The sequence below is a fragment of the Callorhinus ursinus genome, unplaced genomic scaffold, assembly GCF_003265705.2.
Source record: "Callorhinus ursinus isolate GAN/ISIS: 27379988/994484 unplaced genomic scaffold, GSC_fseal_2.0 scaffold12, whole genome shotgun sequence".
Taxonomy (NCBI): domain Eukaryota; kingdom Metazoa; phylum Chordata; class Mammalia; order Carnivora; family Otariidae; genus Callorhinus; species Callorhinus ursinus.
This window is the reverse complement of record NW_027397074.1, coordinates 1,042,528-1,060,912: the sequence shown is the minus strand read 5'-3', so window position 1 is coordinate 1,060,912 and position 18,385 is coordinate 1,042,528. Positions and strand designations below refer to the sequence as shown.

General features: G+C 40.6%; 1 protein-coding gene across 1 annotated transcript in view; it reads right to left on the bottom strand.

Annotated features, from left to right (window-relative positions):
- Positions 1-18,385, bottom strand: part of LAMB4 (laminin subunit beta 4) — a 115,164-nt gene that overhangs the window by 10,850 nt on the left and 85,929 nt on the right. Inside the window, exons 24-30 of the mRNA XM_025872693.2 lie at positions 17,646-17,742; positions 14,496-14,871; positions 11,483-11,643; positions 9,533-9,738; positions 8,559-8,720; positions 4,893-5,037; positions 1,580-1,787 (exon numbers count right to left, since the gene is read on the bottom strand). Coding sequence (XP_025728478.2) covers positions 1,580-1,787; positions 4,893-5,037; positions 8,559-8,720; positions 9,533-9,738; positions 11,483-11,643; positions 14,496-14,871; positions 17,646-17,742 — 1,355 coding nt within the window. The remainder of the gene's footprint in view (positions 1-1,579; positions 1,788-4,892; positions 5,038-8,558; positions 8,721-9,532; positions 9,739-11,482; positions 11,644-14,495; positions 14,872-17,645; positions 17,743-18,385) is intronic.

Here is an 18,385-nt window from a genome sequence, read left to right as displayed (position 1 = left end):
GATATCTTTGTATTTATTCTTTTCCTTTAAATTTTCAATGTAACTGCTTTTAGAGTAAATTGGGAAAATACCTAAAATACCTAAAAATAGAAGAGGAAGAGAAGAGAAGGAAGAGGAGAAGACAGAGGAAGGAGAGGAGGGGGTAGCAACACACAAAAAGAGAAAAAAACATATCAGGAAGGGGAAAATTTACCACTAATCTTTTTAAGATACCAGCATATTCTAGCATCTTTGTCTTACAAATTTTTTTCTTTCCATGATGGAGATCCTCTTCTATATATAATCTGTTACCTTTTTTTTTAAAAAAAAAAAGCATTAACATTACACTCGAAGAATTCCCTGCATGTTATAAAGAATCCTTCCTCAGCATCATTTTTGACAGCTGTGTGATCGTACAGCAGTTTCTTATTCTTCCTGGTTGTAAGTATTAAAACCGGAAGGGGTTGGGCCTACAGGGGAGTCGGTGCACTTCATTTATGCAACTGGCTGGGAAGACGGCAAAGAAAGCTCAGGTCTCAACTGCTGGGCGTCCTGACATGATGGTGTTGCCACCATCCAACTGAGCCCACAACGCTGACCCGCCGCACCCCATGCTCCTAAAAACACCAACGTGCCTCTTCCCATTTGCTTGGCTAAGTCGACAAGGGCGAAAGGAAGCACGAGTTAAGGAACTCTGTGTATCATATCTATAGTTTTTTTTTAAGATTTTATTTTTTATTTATTTATGAGAGACAGAGAGAGGGAGAGAGAGAGAGAGGCAGAAGGAGAAGCAGGCTCCCAAGGAGCACGGAGCCCGATGTGGGACTCGATCCCAGGACTCCGGGATCATGACCTGAGCGGAAGGCAGACGCTTAACCATCTGAGCCACCCAGGCACCCACATATCTATAGTTTTACTCCCGTGTTATTCCTGGGGCACTAGTGTTCGTTTCTTCTACTCCTCACCATCATATCTTTTTAGTATAGTCTTTTTTTTTTTCCTCAAAGATCTTATTTATTTGAGAGAGAGAAAGAGAGCGAGAGAGCACAAGAGGGGGGAGGGTCAGAGGGAGAAACAGGCTTCCCGCTGAACAGGGAGCCCGATGTGGGACTCGATCCCGGGACCCTGGGATCATGACCTGAGCCGAAGGCAGACGCCTAACGACTGAGGCACCCAGGCGCCCCATTAGTGTAGTTTTTCTTAAAAAAATTTAGATCTTCAAAGTACTGTCTATTATGGTACATTTAGAAAGTACCAGACATAGGTCAGCAAGAAAGGGAAAAGACACTGATATTCCCACCACTTGTTAAGATATTGGCATAGAGCTAGTATATGGCACTGATTTGTTTGAAGAGTAACAGGTCACTGGAAAGGCATTCCAAATCTATAGCGAATGGGAAACAAGCATTCCTGCCCCCTGCCTCCCAATCCCCCAGCTTCCTGAGGGTCCTGCAAATAGCTTAGCCCTCACCCTGGGCACTGAGCTACTGGAGGGTAATTTCATTCAAACATTAAATAGCTCCTCACCCAGATATTTTTCAGATGGCCTTTTAGGAGTTGGCCTGGGCGAGCAAGATGAGAATATTAATACTGTACTTACTCAGCATCTTTTGTTTTCACCAAAACCCTTTGGGCTTCCTCTGCTGCTTTCTTTAGCCTGTCCCCATCTGTTCCGTAGCCCTCATAGAGCTGCATCAGCTTCCGTATTTTGTCAAGTTCATGGGTTAAATTCTGCGATGTCATTGGTAGGTGGATGTCAAGTACGCGATTTGCAACCTTCTCTATGTCCTCCGGAGGCACGTTTTCCTCTTAAATAAGGAGGTGGTTTTAGGTCATTGTGTCTCCTTAGTAAACACTGTATCTTGTAAATACAACCACAACGAACTCTAAGTCAAATGTACGTGCAACTGATTATGTGTCCCTAGGACACCGGGATTAGACTGTCTACGTCCGTAGATTCTTCTTCATCCTCAGTTTTCCCTTCTCTCTGAAAGAAACGCTGTTCGTGTAGTGTTGAATACACGCTGCACAAATGCTTGGTGGAAAACTGAAAAACTACAGACTTGGAATATTGTATATGTTCTGCGAAATGTCCTCCTAAGAACCAGTTAAGTCAAAAAGCAATTAAAATGGTTAAACGCCTGTTACGAAGATTTGAATACAATGAATGAGACATTGGACTCAGCACCAGGTTTGGACTCAACAAAACTTGATTCTAATCCTCCGTGACATCAAAAAGGCTCACAGTTGTTGCTCATCTGTATAAAGGGGCCACTCTACCCGACGCTACCACTCAAAGTCCTATTTTGAGACGGGAACTTGACAAGAGAGAGTAAAGTACTGGATGAATAACGTGTTATCAGGAAATTGTTAAATACACCCATGCCCTGCTTTTCAGGAAAATAAAATTGGCCTTCCTGAGAACTGAAGCGGAAGATGGACTGTTGGGGTCCGGGGTGACTCTCTGGCTCCTTACTGAGGCATAATGCTAAAGCCTGTGTGGGCAGTGGGAGGGCTGACCATCCAGTGGGGGAATATAAGCCATTCCATATGAATACTGCTCACATGAGAACAGAAATCATAAATAGAAGACAAAATGATACGGGATCCAGAGGGAGGAAGAAATATTTCAGGAAGAACCTCAAAAAGGCACATAAACTGAGCCTGGGGGACAGCAGAGGTTATACCTGTGGAAATGTGACGTGAAGGCAGGGGTAAAGGCATTCTAAATTGAGCGACCCACAGATGCCAAAGCTTGGGTGCAGCACAAAGCAGTCCTCGGATCAGTGTTGGTGAGAGAGTCGAGTCTAAATGCAAGGGGGTGCAAATCCCGAAAGGCTGGGAGCAGAGCACGGGAGCCTCTAAATGTGAGGCCAAGGACCTTGGCTTCTTCAGGAGGCAGTGGGCACCACAAACACCTTTTAGCATTTGACGGACATGACATGAGTATATATCCTTTTGGTGATCATTTTCGCTCTAGCTGTTTTGTTTAAAATAAAAGGAGTATTTTACTGCCTGTCATGTTTTTGAAAAAAAAAGTAACAAGATTTTTTGTGAGTAAGTCAAAATCATACTTGAAACAAAATGTACTGTTCTCAGAAGTTGGCTCTTGAAAGAAATGGTATTTCATTTTATAAAAAAGGTTCTAATAAAAAGTGAATTTAATTTAGCCACATATTTGTCATTGAACATTTATTGGCCTTTGTTATGAGATCATAAATTCAAAATTTTTCTATGGGACTTTCAGGAGAAGTGACACATAACTTTGTTAATGGGGAATTCAGACCCCAAGGAAAATATTATGATGGTCAAGAAGAGTGGAGTAGCGTAGCCACCATGCAATTTAATAATACTTTTATTTGGGCTTTATGGAAAGGATAGAGGAAAAGGAATTGGTGAGTGAAGGGTACTGCTTCCTGGTGATCAAGGATCTTGGGGCCCATAAAATTTCTTTTATGGAATAGGATTTTTCCCTTTGCCTAGGCTAATTTTGGTTGTAATAATGGACACAGTTTTGTTTTTGTTTTAACTCCTTGGGGTAATTAAAGTAAACTTTTTTATTAGAGATGTATTCAGCAGCAATGAGAAATGAGACCAGTAAGGGAATAGGCTCTATGACCCAGTGAATGAGGTGGAAAGCAGTAGAACTTGCCTTCTGAGCCATCAGTGAGGCCCAGAAGTGTATCGTGCCATTTTGCACAACTGGTCTAGCAGTTTGGTTTTGGTTTGGTTTTGGTGCCTGAATTGACCTGTATCCGCAGAAATAGCTAAGGTGTTCCTTAATCCAACCAGTTCCTGGATCTGTGTCTAATCAATACTAACTCACTGAAAATTGGCTTTTGAACAAACAAAACGTCCAGTAGACGGATCCCACCTCATTCATTTTTACTGATTATTTTGGTCATTTTTATTGGTTATTTGTACTGCCTCATTTTGTTCTTATTTTGAAAATCAAGACTAGAACTGTTCATACGGTATCTAGAGATATGGAGGTGGGAAAAACAATTGGCCATAGGGGTCTCTTACAAATATTAAACAGGTTCACAAAGTGTTTGCAAAGATGGTAACAGACATCCCAATTGTCAGCTGATTCATGTGAGGAGTATTAAGTTACTGAATCTGGAAGACGGTGATGGAGAAGAAAGCCTCTTAAGATTAATTCCATATAATGTTGTACCCAAGCTGCATTATTTGCAGAGAGCGAGGTTTCAGGTCAATTTCCAGCTGTACTATTTGATTTTTATCTTCAACTAATAATTCTCTGTAGTTTAAAATAAACTTCTAAAAAATAAAATCAAAGTGAACTTCTCCCATAATAAGGTATAATGAGGGATAATAACATCATAATTATAATAAGAGATGGATCAAATTGTAGCTTTTGGTCAATCACAGAGAACCAATATGAAACTTGGAAAATATTCCATAATAGTTAATAACCGATATTTTAGATACCACCTCACTATAGTATTTGGTATACTAACCAAAATCTGGCATGCCTTGATCTCACACAGTCTGTCAGCAGAGAAAATCATGGAATCATAACATTAGGAAATCTGATAGAATCATCATGTTAGACTTTTTTCTTAAAAAAACCCCACATAACTTTAAGCACCAAGTTCACTTGTTTGAAATTTTAACTAAATTCTAGGACTTTTTACTAAATTTATCTTATACAGATAGCCATACACACACACACACACACACACACACACACACACACACACATATATTGGTACAGAGTTAATATTTGGGGATTATTTTCATTAAGAAATCTTAAATCAAGGGGTACATCATGTTTCTGATTTAGGCATTTCATTTCCACTTATATAATTTGAAATTGGTTATGCTGTTTGAGTATACTTAAAAAAAAAGAAAAAGAAACAAAACTAGTTCCAATATATTTTTCTAATTACCTGACAAAAACATTTTCAGCTTTTTGATTAAAAGATTCATCTTCTCTTCTTCAGATTCACTTTGATTTTTCATATTCCTCAGTTTCTCACTTAGCTGTAAGGCATTGTTTTTGGAGACTTCTGCCAGTTTACTTACATTTTTGAGCTGGAATAAGAAAAAAATAACAATGAGGAAAAAACACAATGAGGCACATTGTATGATGTTTAATTACTTAGCTGGACCAAATAAAACAAAATAGGACTATAGAGAATTAAAAGATCATTTTAAGGGATTCATTTATGAGGTGATACTATTTGTTTTCATTATCATTTTTCTTAATGTGAATTTATCTTGTGGCGCCTGGCTGGCTCAGTCGGTGCAGCAGGTGACTCTTGGTCTCAGGGTTGTGAGTTTGAGCCCCACTTTGGGTGTAGAGATTACTTAAAAAATAAAATCTTTAAAAAAATAATGTGACTTTATCTTTTAAAACCTTTTTTTTAATGTTTTATTTATTTATTCATGGGAGTCAGAGAGAGAGAGAGAGGGGCAGAGGCAGAGAGAGAAGCAGGCTCCCTGCCTAGCAGGGAGCCCGATGCGGGACTCGATCTCAGGACCCTGGGATCATGACCTGAGCCGAAGGCAGACGCTTAACCATCTGAGCCACCCAGGCGGCCTCTTTTAAAACCTTTATTAGTGATCAAAAGTATTATTTGAAAATAGTTTTGACCTAGTGCTAATGACTTTTCCTTATACAAATGTAAAACACAAATTCTGTTTTAATGAGACTTTAGCATTCCTATCACATCAGCAAATTACTTGGGACTACGTAGAGTGGTCATTATGTTTAATAAGTTAAGAGCATTTTCTTTTATGTAAGTTAAAATAATTACTCTTCTTGACATTCCTCAAATTCAAATAATGTACTTTTTCTGAAAGCTAAAAAGAAAGCATTCCTCCTTTTAATAAACGAGTTTGAACTCGGAGCAAGCTACAAAGATAAATTCCAAACATCTTGTACACTTGGTGGAGGAATGATAGATCTAAAACTTGCCCTCTAGAAGTACAAATTCTTAATTATGTGATTTGAGAAAATTCCTGGGCTTTTCTTGAGATTCTAACAAATTAGAGAAAAGAAAAAAAAAACCCAGAAAGCAATAGGGTAATATCACCAAATTGAGCTGTATGGAATAAATTAATTGTGACAGAAGTAGGGCTAATTAGGATCAGACACAATTAGGAAAAGAAAAAATCTCCCTTTATTTCCCCACAAAAGGAGCCAGCTTAATGTGAGCCATACGGATTTTGTGGAAAAGGATTTAATTGCATTCATTGGCAAATGATGAAACGAAAAAGAAATATTTACATGATTAAAAATATGTATCTTCATTTTTTGGAGAGTTGTCCCTTAATTTTCGAGAACTTTGAAAACCTTAAAGTGGTGAACAGTTGCTGAGAGAGATCTTCAAAGTTCCCATGACAAAAAAATATAACTAGGTGAGGTGATGGATGTTAACCAAACTTCTTGTGCTAATCATTTTGCAATATATACATCTGCCAAATTATGTATGCCTGAAACTAATAAAATGTTCTATGTTAATTATATCTCTCCCAATTAAAAAAAGAATAAAATGGTTAGCAGTAAGTAAGAACACGTGGAAGTAAAATGAGAATTCCAGAAATAAATACTCTGGACAGGAAAACACAAAATTATAGGGATGAAATCTGTGTTGATTAGTCGATGCTATATTCAGAGAGAAAGAGATTGCTAAATTACTTCACTCTTAAAACATCTCTCTGCAACCCATCCTCCGTCACCACTGGCTCCTGAGAATTCTCTTACAATCTTTTCTGGCACTCTTTCCCCCATCTAATCAAGAGGGAAATAGCACACCATTTTATCAACATGAAAAACCCCACCCCTACCCTTCCCAGTTGTTCATTTACGTGCTGATGAAGCCAAATTCTGCTAGAACATACGTCAGGGACTTTTTTTCTTTTTTTAAGTAAAAGCTTAACACAGGGCTTCTTTAAATGGTGTGAGGTTTCTGGGTTTTTTTGAGAAGGGGCGGTAAGGTGTAGTCGTTTAAAATTATGTTGAACAAGTCAGGATTGTTTTAACCACCAGGATGCAGGACCAGGATTTGTCTTTGTTATGTTCACCGCTGGGTCCCCAACATCTAGATAAATGTCTTGCACATAGTAGGCACTGAATGAATATTTGTTCAAAGAAGGAAGAATAACATACAAGTGAAAACTAGGTGGCAATGCAGAATTATGACAATGTAAATAAAAATTTTCAACATTCAGGATGTATAGGGATATCCACCCACTGGGCTAATCAGAGGCTTGCACCAGAACTTGGATTTGGGAGCATGTGGAGCAAGGGCTTGGAACTAGCTGGGGCTCAGGCTCATGTGGGTGAGGCTCAAGGAGGAAACTGCTGTTCTGTGTGTGTCCATGTGCATGCAAGCTCGTGTGTGCACGTGTGTGTGTGTGTGTGTGTGTGTGTGTGTGTGTGTGTGCCTGAGATATACACCATATCTTAGCTGTGGTTCTCAGCCCATTCCCAAGCTTGGCCTTCTATCCTCCTGTTGATTCTGAGACTGTTTTTTTCAGGAGTTGGTTTCTGTTGCTTACAAACAGGAATACTGCCTGCTATAATATTTAACATATATTTTTTGTGTGTAGATACATTTTCATTTAAATAATTTTTACTTAAATTCAATTAATTAACATATAATGTATTAATGGTTTCAGAGGTATAGGCCTGTGATTCATCAGTCTTATATAATACCTGGTGCTCGTATTATTGGTAAAGAAATTTAGCTTTTTAAGAGATTTTTCTTCTTCATCAAAGACTCTATGTATATTGTCAAAAATGGAGCAAACTAGGGCACACATCATCATCTTGTATACAAGATGAATCCAGTATATTCACAGAATACCTAAAATTGTATTCATCATTTCCAGGTGAATACATAATGTATACACAAAAAAAAATACCCTAAGGAAAACTAGGCAATTAAAAATTATTCTCATTTATCAACATGATCAGAAGAATAAATGAAAACATTTCAAGTTATTAGAGACTTAATCATCAGGTACTTAAATATTAAAACCACTGTATCATGTCTAAAAACACAGGAAGGAGTACAAGACCTAAGGGTGTATTCCTATTAAAATATTTTCTAACATTAAATTAAATTTTAACATTAGAATTTGTATATTGAGTAGAATTTCAAATATACTCTTGAATTTGTACAAATTAGTCTTTACTTTGAGAGATCTAAAGTTTTCAAACCTTTAAGGCTAATAGTCTCCCATTTCTATGTAGTGTTTGCTATAAAAGAAACATCTACATGAGTCTATGTCCTACAAACACAAACTTTGATTTCTTTCTCCTCTCTCTCTCTCTTTCCACACACACACACACAAATATACATTTACACACATATATGTGATACATATATAATAGAAAATGTCAATATTCACATGTACTTCTAAATGTACATTTACATCCACATCTGTATTTTTTAATCCTATGTTTCCAAGCATAAGAACAGCTAATATCTAGAATCTGTCCTTTCGCCTCAAAGCTAAATGGCAGTTTTCAACATTTCAGACAGTTTGCTTTTTTCTTCCTATTGCTACAGCTTTACAAATAAAAGAAGACAAGACATATTTACCCGGAGCTTCCAACCCTGAACCTGGTTGCTCAAATTATGAATCACAGACTCTGCTTCCTGAGCTTGCTGGAGGGCATCACTGGAGAGGGGCAGGGGGCCGCGACAGCTGGGGCCATCACCGGACGAGAGCACGCACAGCATGTCCCCTGGTTCTCCACACACCTCACAGGAGAAAGGATTCATGTTGAAAAGCGACGTGTGGGCAGAGTTTTGCTAATGCCATCCAGGTTCACTGAGGCAAAGCACTGCTCTATGCATATGTGTTTCTTCAACAGTAGTTCATGCTTAGCGCATGGATGCAGCCCCGTGAAATGTTTCTAGGTAACTAAATACCTAAATTTTTTGTTGTCAGCATTGTGTCAATTGATGCCATTTTTACGCTTAGAGTTTTTGGAGAAAACAGTCAAATATCTAGCATTTCTTGCGTGTTAATTTCATTTTTTAATTTTTTTAAAAGATTTTATTTATTTCTTTGACAGAGAGCGACACAGTGAGAGAGGGAACACAAGCAGGGGGAACTGGAGAGGGAGAAGCAGGCTTCCCCCTGAGCAGGGAGCCCGATGCGGGGCTTGACCCCAGGACCCTGGGATCATGACCTGAGCCGAAGGCAGACGCCTTTTTAAATAAAAATTACCTTTTATTTATAAGAAAGCAAGAGGAATGAATGTCTATAATCTGTACCATTGTGGAAATAGCAAATTATATAAATAAATGTAAGATAATAAAATCAAGCCACAGTCTTACTATGAATTTTCTCAAACTTTGACTTGGAAAATAAAAAAAAATAAAATAGAAGTATATTTATATTATTGATATCTTATATAATAGAGCATATCTCTATATATATTATGATATTTACACATTTATAAAGTATAAATAAAAAATTAAAATGCAAGGCAGGAAATATAATTGAAGAGATTTGTATACCAAGGAGAAATCACAAATACTTTTACTACACCATCATGAATATTTACCTTTTCGTTCAGTATTTGGATATCTGGTAGTGTAATTTGCTTTAATTCTTCCAATGACAAGTTTTGTTTTGAGGTTAGCATATCAAAGATAGTAAGTAAGTCATTCCTGGTTTTTTCAGAGTTTTTTATGATAGAAGTGGTTTCACTACTTTTCTTTTCAGCAGATGATGATCTCTGATAATGCTTCTTGATGTTCTCTGAGTAATCTACATTAATGCAAATTGAGGTAAGGTAAGTTTTGTGAGAACAAATGAAATTATATATTGGTTATCAAGACAATCATCCCACAGTTTGTCCAATGTCTTGGTCTCAATGACCAATACAAAAATTCACCATCCTCTTCGTTGAATTTACACTTAATGGGGAAGGATCGGAGTGAAACAGACATCAATATAATAGGTACAGAGCCTTGAGATTTAAGTCTGCAGACATGGGTTTGAATGTTGGCTTTCCCCTTTACTGTCTGCCTAAGTCCTTGAGCAAACCAGTTAATCTTCTTAGATTGTGTTTGCTTCTCTGTAATTTGTGAGGACTAAGTGAAATAATACGAGAATGCTCTGTAAAGTGTTCCACGGATGTATTAATCATGTATTCATTGGTATTAATGACGACTACCTGTACGAACCCTAACGCGACACACCAGCCGAGCTTACCTAACTAGATGGAGCAGCAGGGGTTGACAAATTTGTTCTGGAAAGGGCCAGAGAATAAATGTTCTAGCCTTGCCGGCCACAGCAGATCCAGCACAGCTTCTCAACTCTGGAGAGTGAGAGCAGCTGCAAGCAATGTCAACGAACGGGTGAGTCTGTCTCCTAGTGAAACCCCTTTAAAAAAAACCGGCTCCAGGTAAAAGTGGCAGGTTGGACCATGGTGTGCTGACTTGTGATGTGGAGGCTGATGACAACAGGTCACAATTGTGTAGTGCTTTCTCTGTGCCTGCCCTTCTTGTCAGTTTTCTTCCTGAATCTTCACAAAACACCATGAGGTGCGTGTTAGCATGATCACCCCCATTTTACAAGTGAGAAAACAAGGCTCTCAGGAGGTAAGTTATTTGCCTGAGGTCTCATGGACAGCAAGGGATCAAGTCAAGATTTCAAGCTGGGCAGTTTGATTCTGGAAACTATGTTCTTCAGCACTGCTTTATATTTTCCATATTTTTAGTAAAATACAAATTCATGAAGGTAATACGGTTCGTTTTACTGCAAATGATAGTGTTGCAGGACTTTCAACAGTAACTCAATATTTTAGGAACCAGAGGCCCAGGGTCCTGATCTTTACTCCCTACGCAACCAGAAGTCGGGCATGAAACAAGCACACCTTCCTATTGCTTGGGATGATTTTGGCCTTTATTTATCTGGCAAATTTTATCCTCATTTTGTGAAGTCCAAGTCAAATGTCACCTACTTCCCAGAGCCTTTCCCAGTAAACCCAGGAAGAATTCTGTCCCCATGCTCGAGTTGGCAGTCCAAATCTTTCATGCTGTGAACCATTTTGAAGTGGCAACCTAGACAGCAATGGTCGGATGTCCTTTCTCCGAGTGTCCGTGTTTGTTTCTTTGACTCTGAGGGGAGAGCCAAGGCAGGGACCTTTCTGGGCATCATTCTGCGGAGGGACAAGTTGGTTTTGGAACATCATGGGCCCAGTCCGAAGCCAGTTACACAAGACCCCTTGCATGCTTTGGCATTAGGATAGTACGCTGGGTGTCAGTATCTGTTTAGTATCTGACGGTTCACTGTATTCATTATTTTCAACAGACACTCCCCAAGCTCTGCCCTCTTTAAAAAGTTGAAATATTCATGTACAAATAATACCTTTAATGGGTGTGTTTTCAGGGCCTAAAGTGCTCAGCTCTGTGGCAATGAGCACAAGGTACCTCGCTAATGGAATAAACGATGGATGGCAGCAACCTCTGTCCATCAACGGACCATCCAAGTGCATTTTCTCTCTTACCCATGATGCTTGCATTACGGGCACGGGAGTGCAAATTGATTTCTCGCTGAAGATCTTCACATAAGAGGTCTGCTTCATTCCCCATTCTTCCTATCCTTTCTTTCAGATCTGGAAACTCATGCACTGCTTTCAGTTGCACACTTAGCTGCATGATTTGTTCCCTGGAGGGAAAAGAGAGTAAATGTAGCGAAGCTTGTATTCCTGTTGATAGATGAGTGAAAAAAACACACCAATATTGCCCTTGTGATCAGGCACCCTCATAATTAGAATGGATCCTTCTTCCTTGATGTTGTGTTTGACAGTTTATAGTTCTGTTTATGGTTCCTCTCTTTCTTGTTAATTCAGCTTCCTGGAATATTTTAGCACTCACTTAAAATACAATCCGCATAAAAGGTCTAGTGGAAGAAAGGCTTTGAATCTTTCAATTTCAACTATTTAGACTCTTTCTGTCTCCCTTTGTTTTGGGTTTTCAAAAACACACATTCAGACACTGTTCATTTAAATCCATGAGATCCAACCTATATCCAGCTTTTAACACGGAAGTCCTCACCCAGCCCAGCGTAAAAACCAGTTCTTTATTGAGAATAAATCTGCTTGCAGCAAGGATCCTTCTAGTGCCACTGCTGTACAGGGTCTTAACTTGTCATTCCCATGAGTGACAAGGAGATTTCCTTGTTGATGAGGGTACCCAGGCCTGGGATGTGTTCATTCTCCTCACCTTCTCCATGATGCCTATCTCTGTCCCGCTTCAATTTGCTGGGTTCAGCACCCACAGTGGGTTCAAGGAAATAATTAGTAATATCCCTCATGATAAGGAAATTCGGTGCAAATCGTGAAGAATACAGTTGAGGAAAATTACAATATGAATCTATGGGACTAATTTATCTTGGCAGAAATGCAAAACATTAACTAATGTTTCCTAGCATTTTCTACTCTAACTCTCCCTTCTAATCTATAGACTTTTCCTTCCGGCGCGTCAACTGTCAGGACTATAATTTATCAGGTTAATAATAATAATAACAATGATAGTAGTTACTGTTATTATAATTGGTACTCTCGAAGCCCTACAATGCACCAGACACCATGCTGAGAGCCTTGTCTGAGTAATTCTCACAAGAAACCTATGAAATAGAGACTCGATCCCCCTTTTGGATGAAGAAACAGATGCCTGGAGAAGTTAAATAACTTGCCCAAGGCCACACAGCAATAAGTGGATTTCAGTCACGGAATCTGTACTCTTGATATCCTGGCTTCCCTGCACTCAGCCTCCCCTTTCATTAGTAATTTACCCAGCAAACATTTGTTATATGACTGAACCGAGCCTGGAGAAGGTAGCCTCTGTCCTCAGGGGTCCCTCAGTGAGGCAATGACCCTCCCAAGCACAGGGAGGGGGGAAGATGGAGAAGGAAGGACATGTCTTTTTCTGAGGAGGTCATGGAAGGCGTCAGGGAGGAGGTGGTGTTTTGGTGGTTGCTAAGGAGGAACAGGAGCTCAGCGGGTGGACCAGGAGGGGACAGGCATGCTGGTTTCTGGCAGAAGAGGCCCAGTACTCACTGCTTTCCTCATCACTTCAGGCCTGGCCCTGGGACTCCTGCTTCTCTTGTTGTCTTTCTGCTCTATCTGAGGTCCTGTGGTCTCTGTTTAGAATGCCCACTGTGGACGGGCTCATTCTGCTTTATTTCTGACAGGTCCACTTTGTTCGTCATATTCTAGAACCACAAACCCGTGGTCCATGGGCCAAAGCTCATTCTCAGACACATTTATTTGGCCTGTCTGGTGCTTTTTAAGAGCATTATTGGATTAGCCAGCTATATTTTAAAGTGGGGACATTTCCATAAAAATCTGGAGGCCTGACATCTCTTGAAAAGTGGAAAGACCTGGGGACACAGGGCCCAAATCCTGCAGGACAACAGTCTTTACAAGGCGGTGGATGTGCCTGCTTTTAGTCGCCAGGCTGGCTTGGCCACGTGACTTCCCTGGGCCCTGTAGGGGCATGGCCCTTCCCCTGAACTATGGCAGTGGACTCCCATCTCCTTCCTTGTGTAACTTTGAAGCTACTACCATGTTTCTGCGACTTTTGCCTGATGAAAATGAATGGCTTTATATTGACACTGGTGTTTTGTATAACACAAAACTCTGAAGCTTCAATTATTCCTTAATCCAGGACCTTTGATTGGGGGGTGGGCAGGGGATATTTTGCTACATAATCACAATCTCTTTGGTTTCTCAGTAGACTATGTGCTCATAGAAGGACGGAAGACTGTATCCCATGCATCCTGGTTTTTGCCCAGAGCAGTTGGGAAACTTTTTCTGTAAAGGGTCAGATAGTAAATATTTTAGGCCTTGGGGGCCATAGTCCTGTCACAACTACTCCACTCTGTCTTGTCCCGAGAAAGCAGCCACAGAGGACAGGTACATAAATGGGCGTGGCTGTACCAGTGAAGCCTGATTTACAAAACTAGGTGGCGTGTGGGATTTTGCCTGTGGTTTGCTGAGCCCTGGCCCAGACCAACCAACATAATTTCCAGAAATGTTTGATGAATGTTATATAAGTATATATAACATATAATAAAAATGACTGCATTTTGAGGAACTTCTCACACTTGCTATATGACTTCACATAAGGTACAGGCTTTTCCAAACAACTGAAGAATTTGGGAAGATTTAGCAAATCTCCCTGAGTGCCTGGTTGGAAAAAAAAAATATCTGTATGATAAACGACTCTTTTTCTAATATTGTATCTTTCAGCTCTGCTGGGTTTGGGCTTTCCAAAATCAAGCTCTTAATGATTGCCTTTTTGGTCTAATTGATGGCATCTGGAAAGATCCCATGTAATCCTAAGTAGGTAAGAAAGAGACAGATAGTCATGATCACCAGCCTGGACGCTGATTGAAAAATTATTTCCGTAACGTCCACATAGGTACATTTCGAAATTGAAGGCTGCTTTATAAAGTTCCACAGGAGTCAAGGCAGATCGGGAACTTGCAATCTATTGCTGGAGCACGAATCTTACCGAACTGAGTCCTGATAATCCTTGACGGTTAAGAATTCCCCCGATGAGAAAACAGGATGTTTCAGAATCCTTTCTATTTCAGACATGTTCTCTCTGAGGCCTTTGAAGTCGGCCTCGCAGACCAGCACGGGCTCTCTTTTATCTTGCGTGTCAGCAGCCAGCCTCATTAACCCTTGCACGGCTTTGGAGAGGGCAGACACCGTGTGGTCCCAGGGATCAAAGCAGCCGTGACACCGCAGACAGGCAGGGAATTCCTGGCCATGACCCCGGGCACAGCGATCGCATCTCGGGCCGCTCACCCCCTCCCGGCAGCGGCACATGCCCGTGTCCTGGTCACAGGGGGGGTTCTGGGCACCTTCCCTGTTGCAGTCACACGCTAAAGGGGAAGACAGAGGGAGCCGAGAATGTCAGTCACTTGGCCTTTTGCTTCTGGCTTGCTCAAGAATCAAGCCCATTCCTCTCCCCTGAGACTGTCCCCGACGCCCATTTTTAACGTGAACGTTTAAAAACTGGTATAATTACAGAGACCTGGGCAATGGCCATTACATACAGCACTCTTATTTGCATTCCACTAACAAATCAGTTCATGGTTTCCAGAAGGAAAATACAAGGTGTCGTCTTTACTGTGTGAGTGTACACGTGTGGGCTCCTTTGCCTATTCGAGTGAGTAACCTGGACCTAGTGGTGGACGACACACTAGTGTCTGGGGCCACTGCCCCCATGGGTGACTCAGGCATGCCGGCAACCCTCTAAGAATTCTCGTGACCACACTCTGTCTCAACAAAACCCAGCCTGGGGGCTGCTGACCCCTGCTGTTTTCCATTATATAAGGAGAACCGGTCCATCCTCAAAAAAAGGGGGGGAAATCACTCCATCATATTTACCCAAAGCAGTTGAAAACTTATTTCTCTATGCAAAACCTGCAGACGGATCTTTATAGCAGCTGTATTCATAATTGCCCAAACCTGGAACAACCAAGATGTCCTGAAGTAGGTGAGTAGATAAACAAACTGTGGTACAAGGGATATTTTTCAAGGTAAGAAAAAATGAGCTATCAAGCCATGAAAAGACATGGAGGGACCTTAAATGCATATCACCTAGTGAACTAAATCAAACTGAAAAGGCTATGTACTGTAGGATTCCAACTACCAGACATTCTGGAAAAGGCAAAACTATGGAGACAGTAAAAAGATGAGTGGTTGGCACGGGCTGTGGGGAGAGGGGTGGCCAGAGAGGAACAGGTGGAGCACAGAGGATTTTTAGGGCAGTGAAAATATTCCGTATGATACCATCATGGTGGATACATGTCCTTATACATTTGTCCAAACCCAGACAATGGAAAATACCAAGAGTGAACCATAATGTGAACTGCGGACTTTGGTGGTTATGGTGTGTCAGTGTGGGTTCCTCAGTTGTAACAAACGAGTCTTGGAGGTGTGGATAATGGGGCTGGCCACACATGTGTGGGCTGTGGGGGTATATGGGAAACCTCTGTACCTTCCTCTCCATTTTGCTGTGAACCTAAAACTGCTCTTAAAAAATCAAGTCCTTTTGAAAAGGGAGACAATTAATTTTGTCCTAGTTAAAAAAACAACAGATGCCACATGTCATTCAGTTGAGTAGGTTTTTGATTAAGGCGGAGGATGGAGGACAGACAGAGCTATGGAAGTTACAGCAATTTCCAGAAGGTCAGGGAATCATTAGCCTATGTCACTGGACTAACTGCAAGGAAAGAGTGATTTAAAAATGCATTTTAAAGCTTGAGTAAAAATGCTAATTACAAATAAAAACTGATTAAGATGCTAGGCTCTTCAGCTAGATACCATCTGTCCAGCACATTGCCTTTGGCACAGAGGCGTCAGCAGGACCCCTCAGGGGCAGCACTATGTCAAGTCACCAGCTTATTAATTGCTCTTTTCCAGGAGCGTTAGAGGGGGTCTGTGGTCTGAGTTGATCATTTGCAAAATTTTCTTTATCAAAGATGAAAGCATTTCAGAAAATGAGATTATTGAAATATTAGACAGGCACAGAGGAAAGAGGCTCATACAGATTTTCCAGGAGCCAAAATTGATCCCTGGTTTTTTGTTTTGTTTTGTTTTGTTTTTAGCTTACCAAAAGATAACCCTGGTTTTTAATGTAGCAAATCCACTTAGAAAACTAAGTGGGACCAGGGAAACCATTGAGGATATGGATTTGAGTGGGGCAAGGAAATGAAGGCCATTTATTTTAGCCACAAAAGCACATTTAGAAAGGAATAGAGAGGAGAAGAGTTACCATGTGTGGCTGTGGAGAGGTGACCGTAATAAGCCCACCACGTCCGGTATTTCTTTGGATATTTCTTTTGGCAGCAGACCATAGAGATTCAAAAACCCCTCCTAGAACTAACCCAGATTCTCAATCTGTGCTGTCCAATATGGACATGGTAAGTAGCCACTTACCACGCAGGGCTACTGAAATTTAAATGAATTGAACAGACAGTTCTTTTCCTCATCTGCACTAGCCACATTACAAGTATTCATCAGCTCATAGGCCAGTGGCCCCTGCATCCCAATGGTGCCAATTGGACAATTTCCTTCTCTGCAGAAAGTTCTGTTGGATGGTGCTGCTCTAAATCCAACAATCAGTGCTAAGACATGGGGCGAAAGGCACTAGACCACGAACTCCATAGGATTAGGGGCCTTGCCTTATTTGCTCATGACCTAGCTTACCCAGTAGGCACACTATGAATATCTTAAAATAAATGAATCAGTGAGTATCTGAAAGATCCAGAGTTATGAGCTCCAAGGTGAGGAAACATCCCCTCTGCTGGCTTCCCATGAACCATCTCCCAGCCTGTACCCCCTTCTAGACACTGTTTCTGTCAACATGCTTCCAAACAGCAGAAAACTGGCTACAAGTCATGACCTCAGACATCTGTTCCATTTTTAGGGACTTTAAGGAATTGCAGTCCAGGCTTCAACACATCTAATATAGCCTATAGTTTGACACAAATCTTTTTATAAGGCTATAAAAAATATTGTTTTCAAAACTAAGATTACACATTGTGAATTTTCTATCAAATAAAGGAATTGAAAATTCAGCTGGCTCATAGCATGCTCATGGTTGGAGCAGGTGGACGGTCCTCAGGTTTTTAGAATTAGCAATACTTACAAATGCATCGCCCCAGTGGATCACGGTAATAATTTTCCTTGCACCCTCTGCAGTGTTTCCCATCATAGCCGAATTTACACGGACACTGGCCTGTAAGCTGTAAGAACAGTCACGGGTGAGGAATTGACAAGATTTATGATCTAAAACAAACAATGCATCTTAATACAAAACAGTTTTCCCTCCAGTGGTTTAGAACATACAGCTGTGCAAAGGCAGAGGAAGGATGATTCCCACGGCCAGCAAACACCCTCGGCAAGACCATGGCTCAGGAGCTAATGTGTTTGGGCGTAGGGCCCCTGAATATACCGCCTGCTTCCTGCTGTTCGAGGACAGGTGGCCCCAAACTGGGAAATATACACAGATGTAAATGAAAACAAAACACATCATGGGAAATGGGCCACATTCTTTTCCTCTACAGTTATTGGATTTAATGCATGACACAGCCAAAGACCCGAACAAATATTCATCAACTGATTTGGAAAATAATGTTTCCATTATGGAACATACAATGGAGTTTCTCCCAATTTTGCTCAACAAAACATTTTTTTTTTTTTTGCAGTCGATGCTTAATCATTTAATGACAGTTATTTAACTGTGTTTTGGTGGAGAGGGCTGATCTTTTGTGCATCCTCCCAACTGGATCCTTGACCAGCTTTTCTGAAATCTGGGGAGGTTAGAAAATTCACAGGAGAAAAATACAGAAACAAATCATTATTGTCACGGTCCTAGGTTATACATGA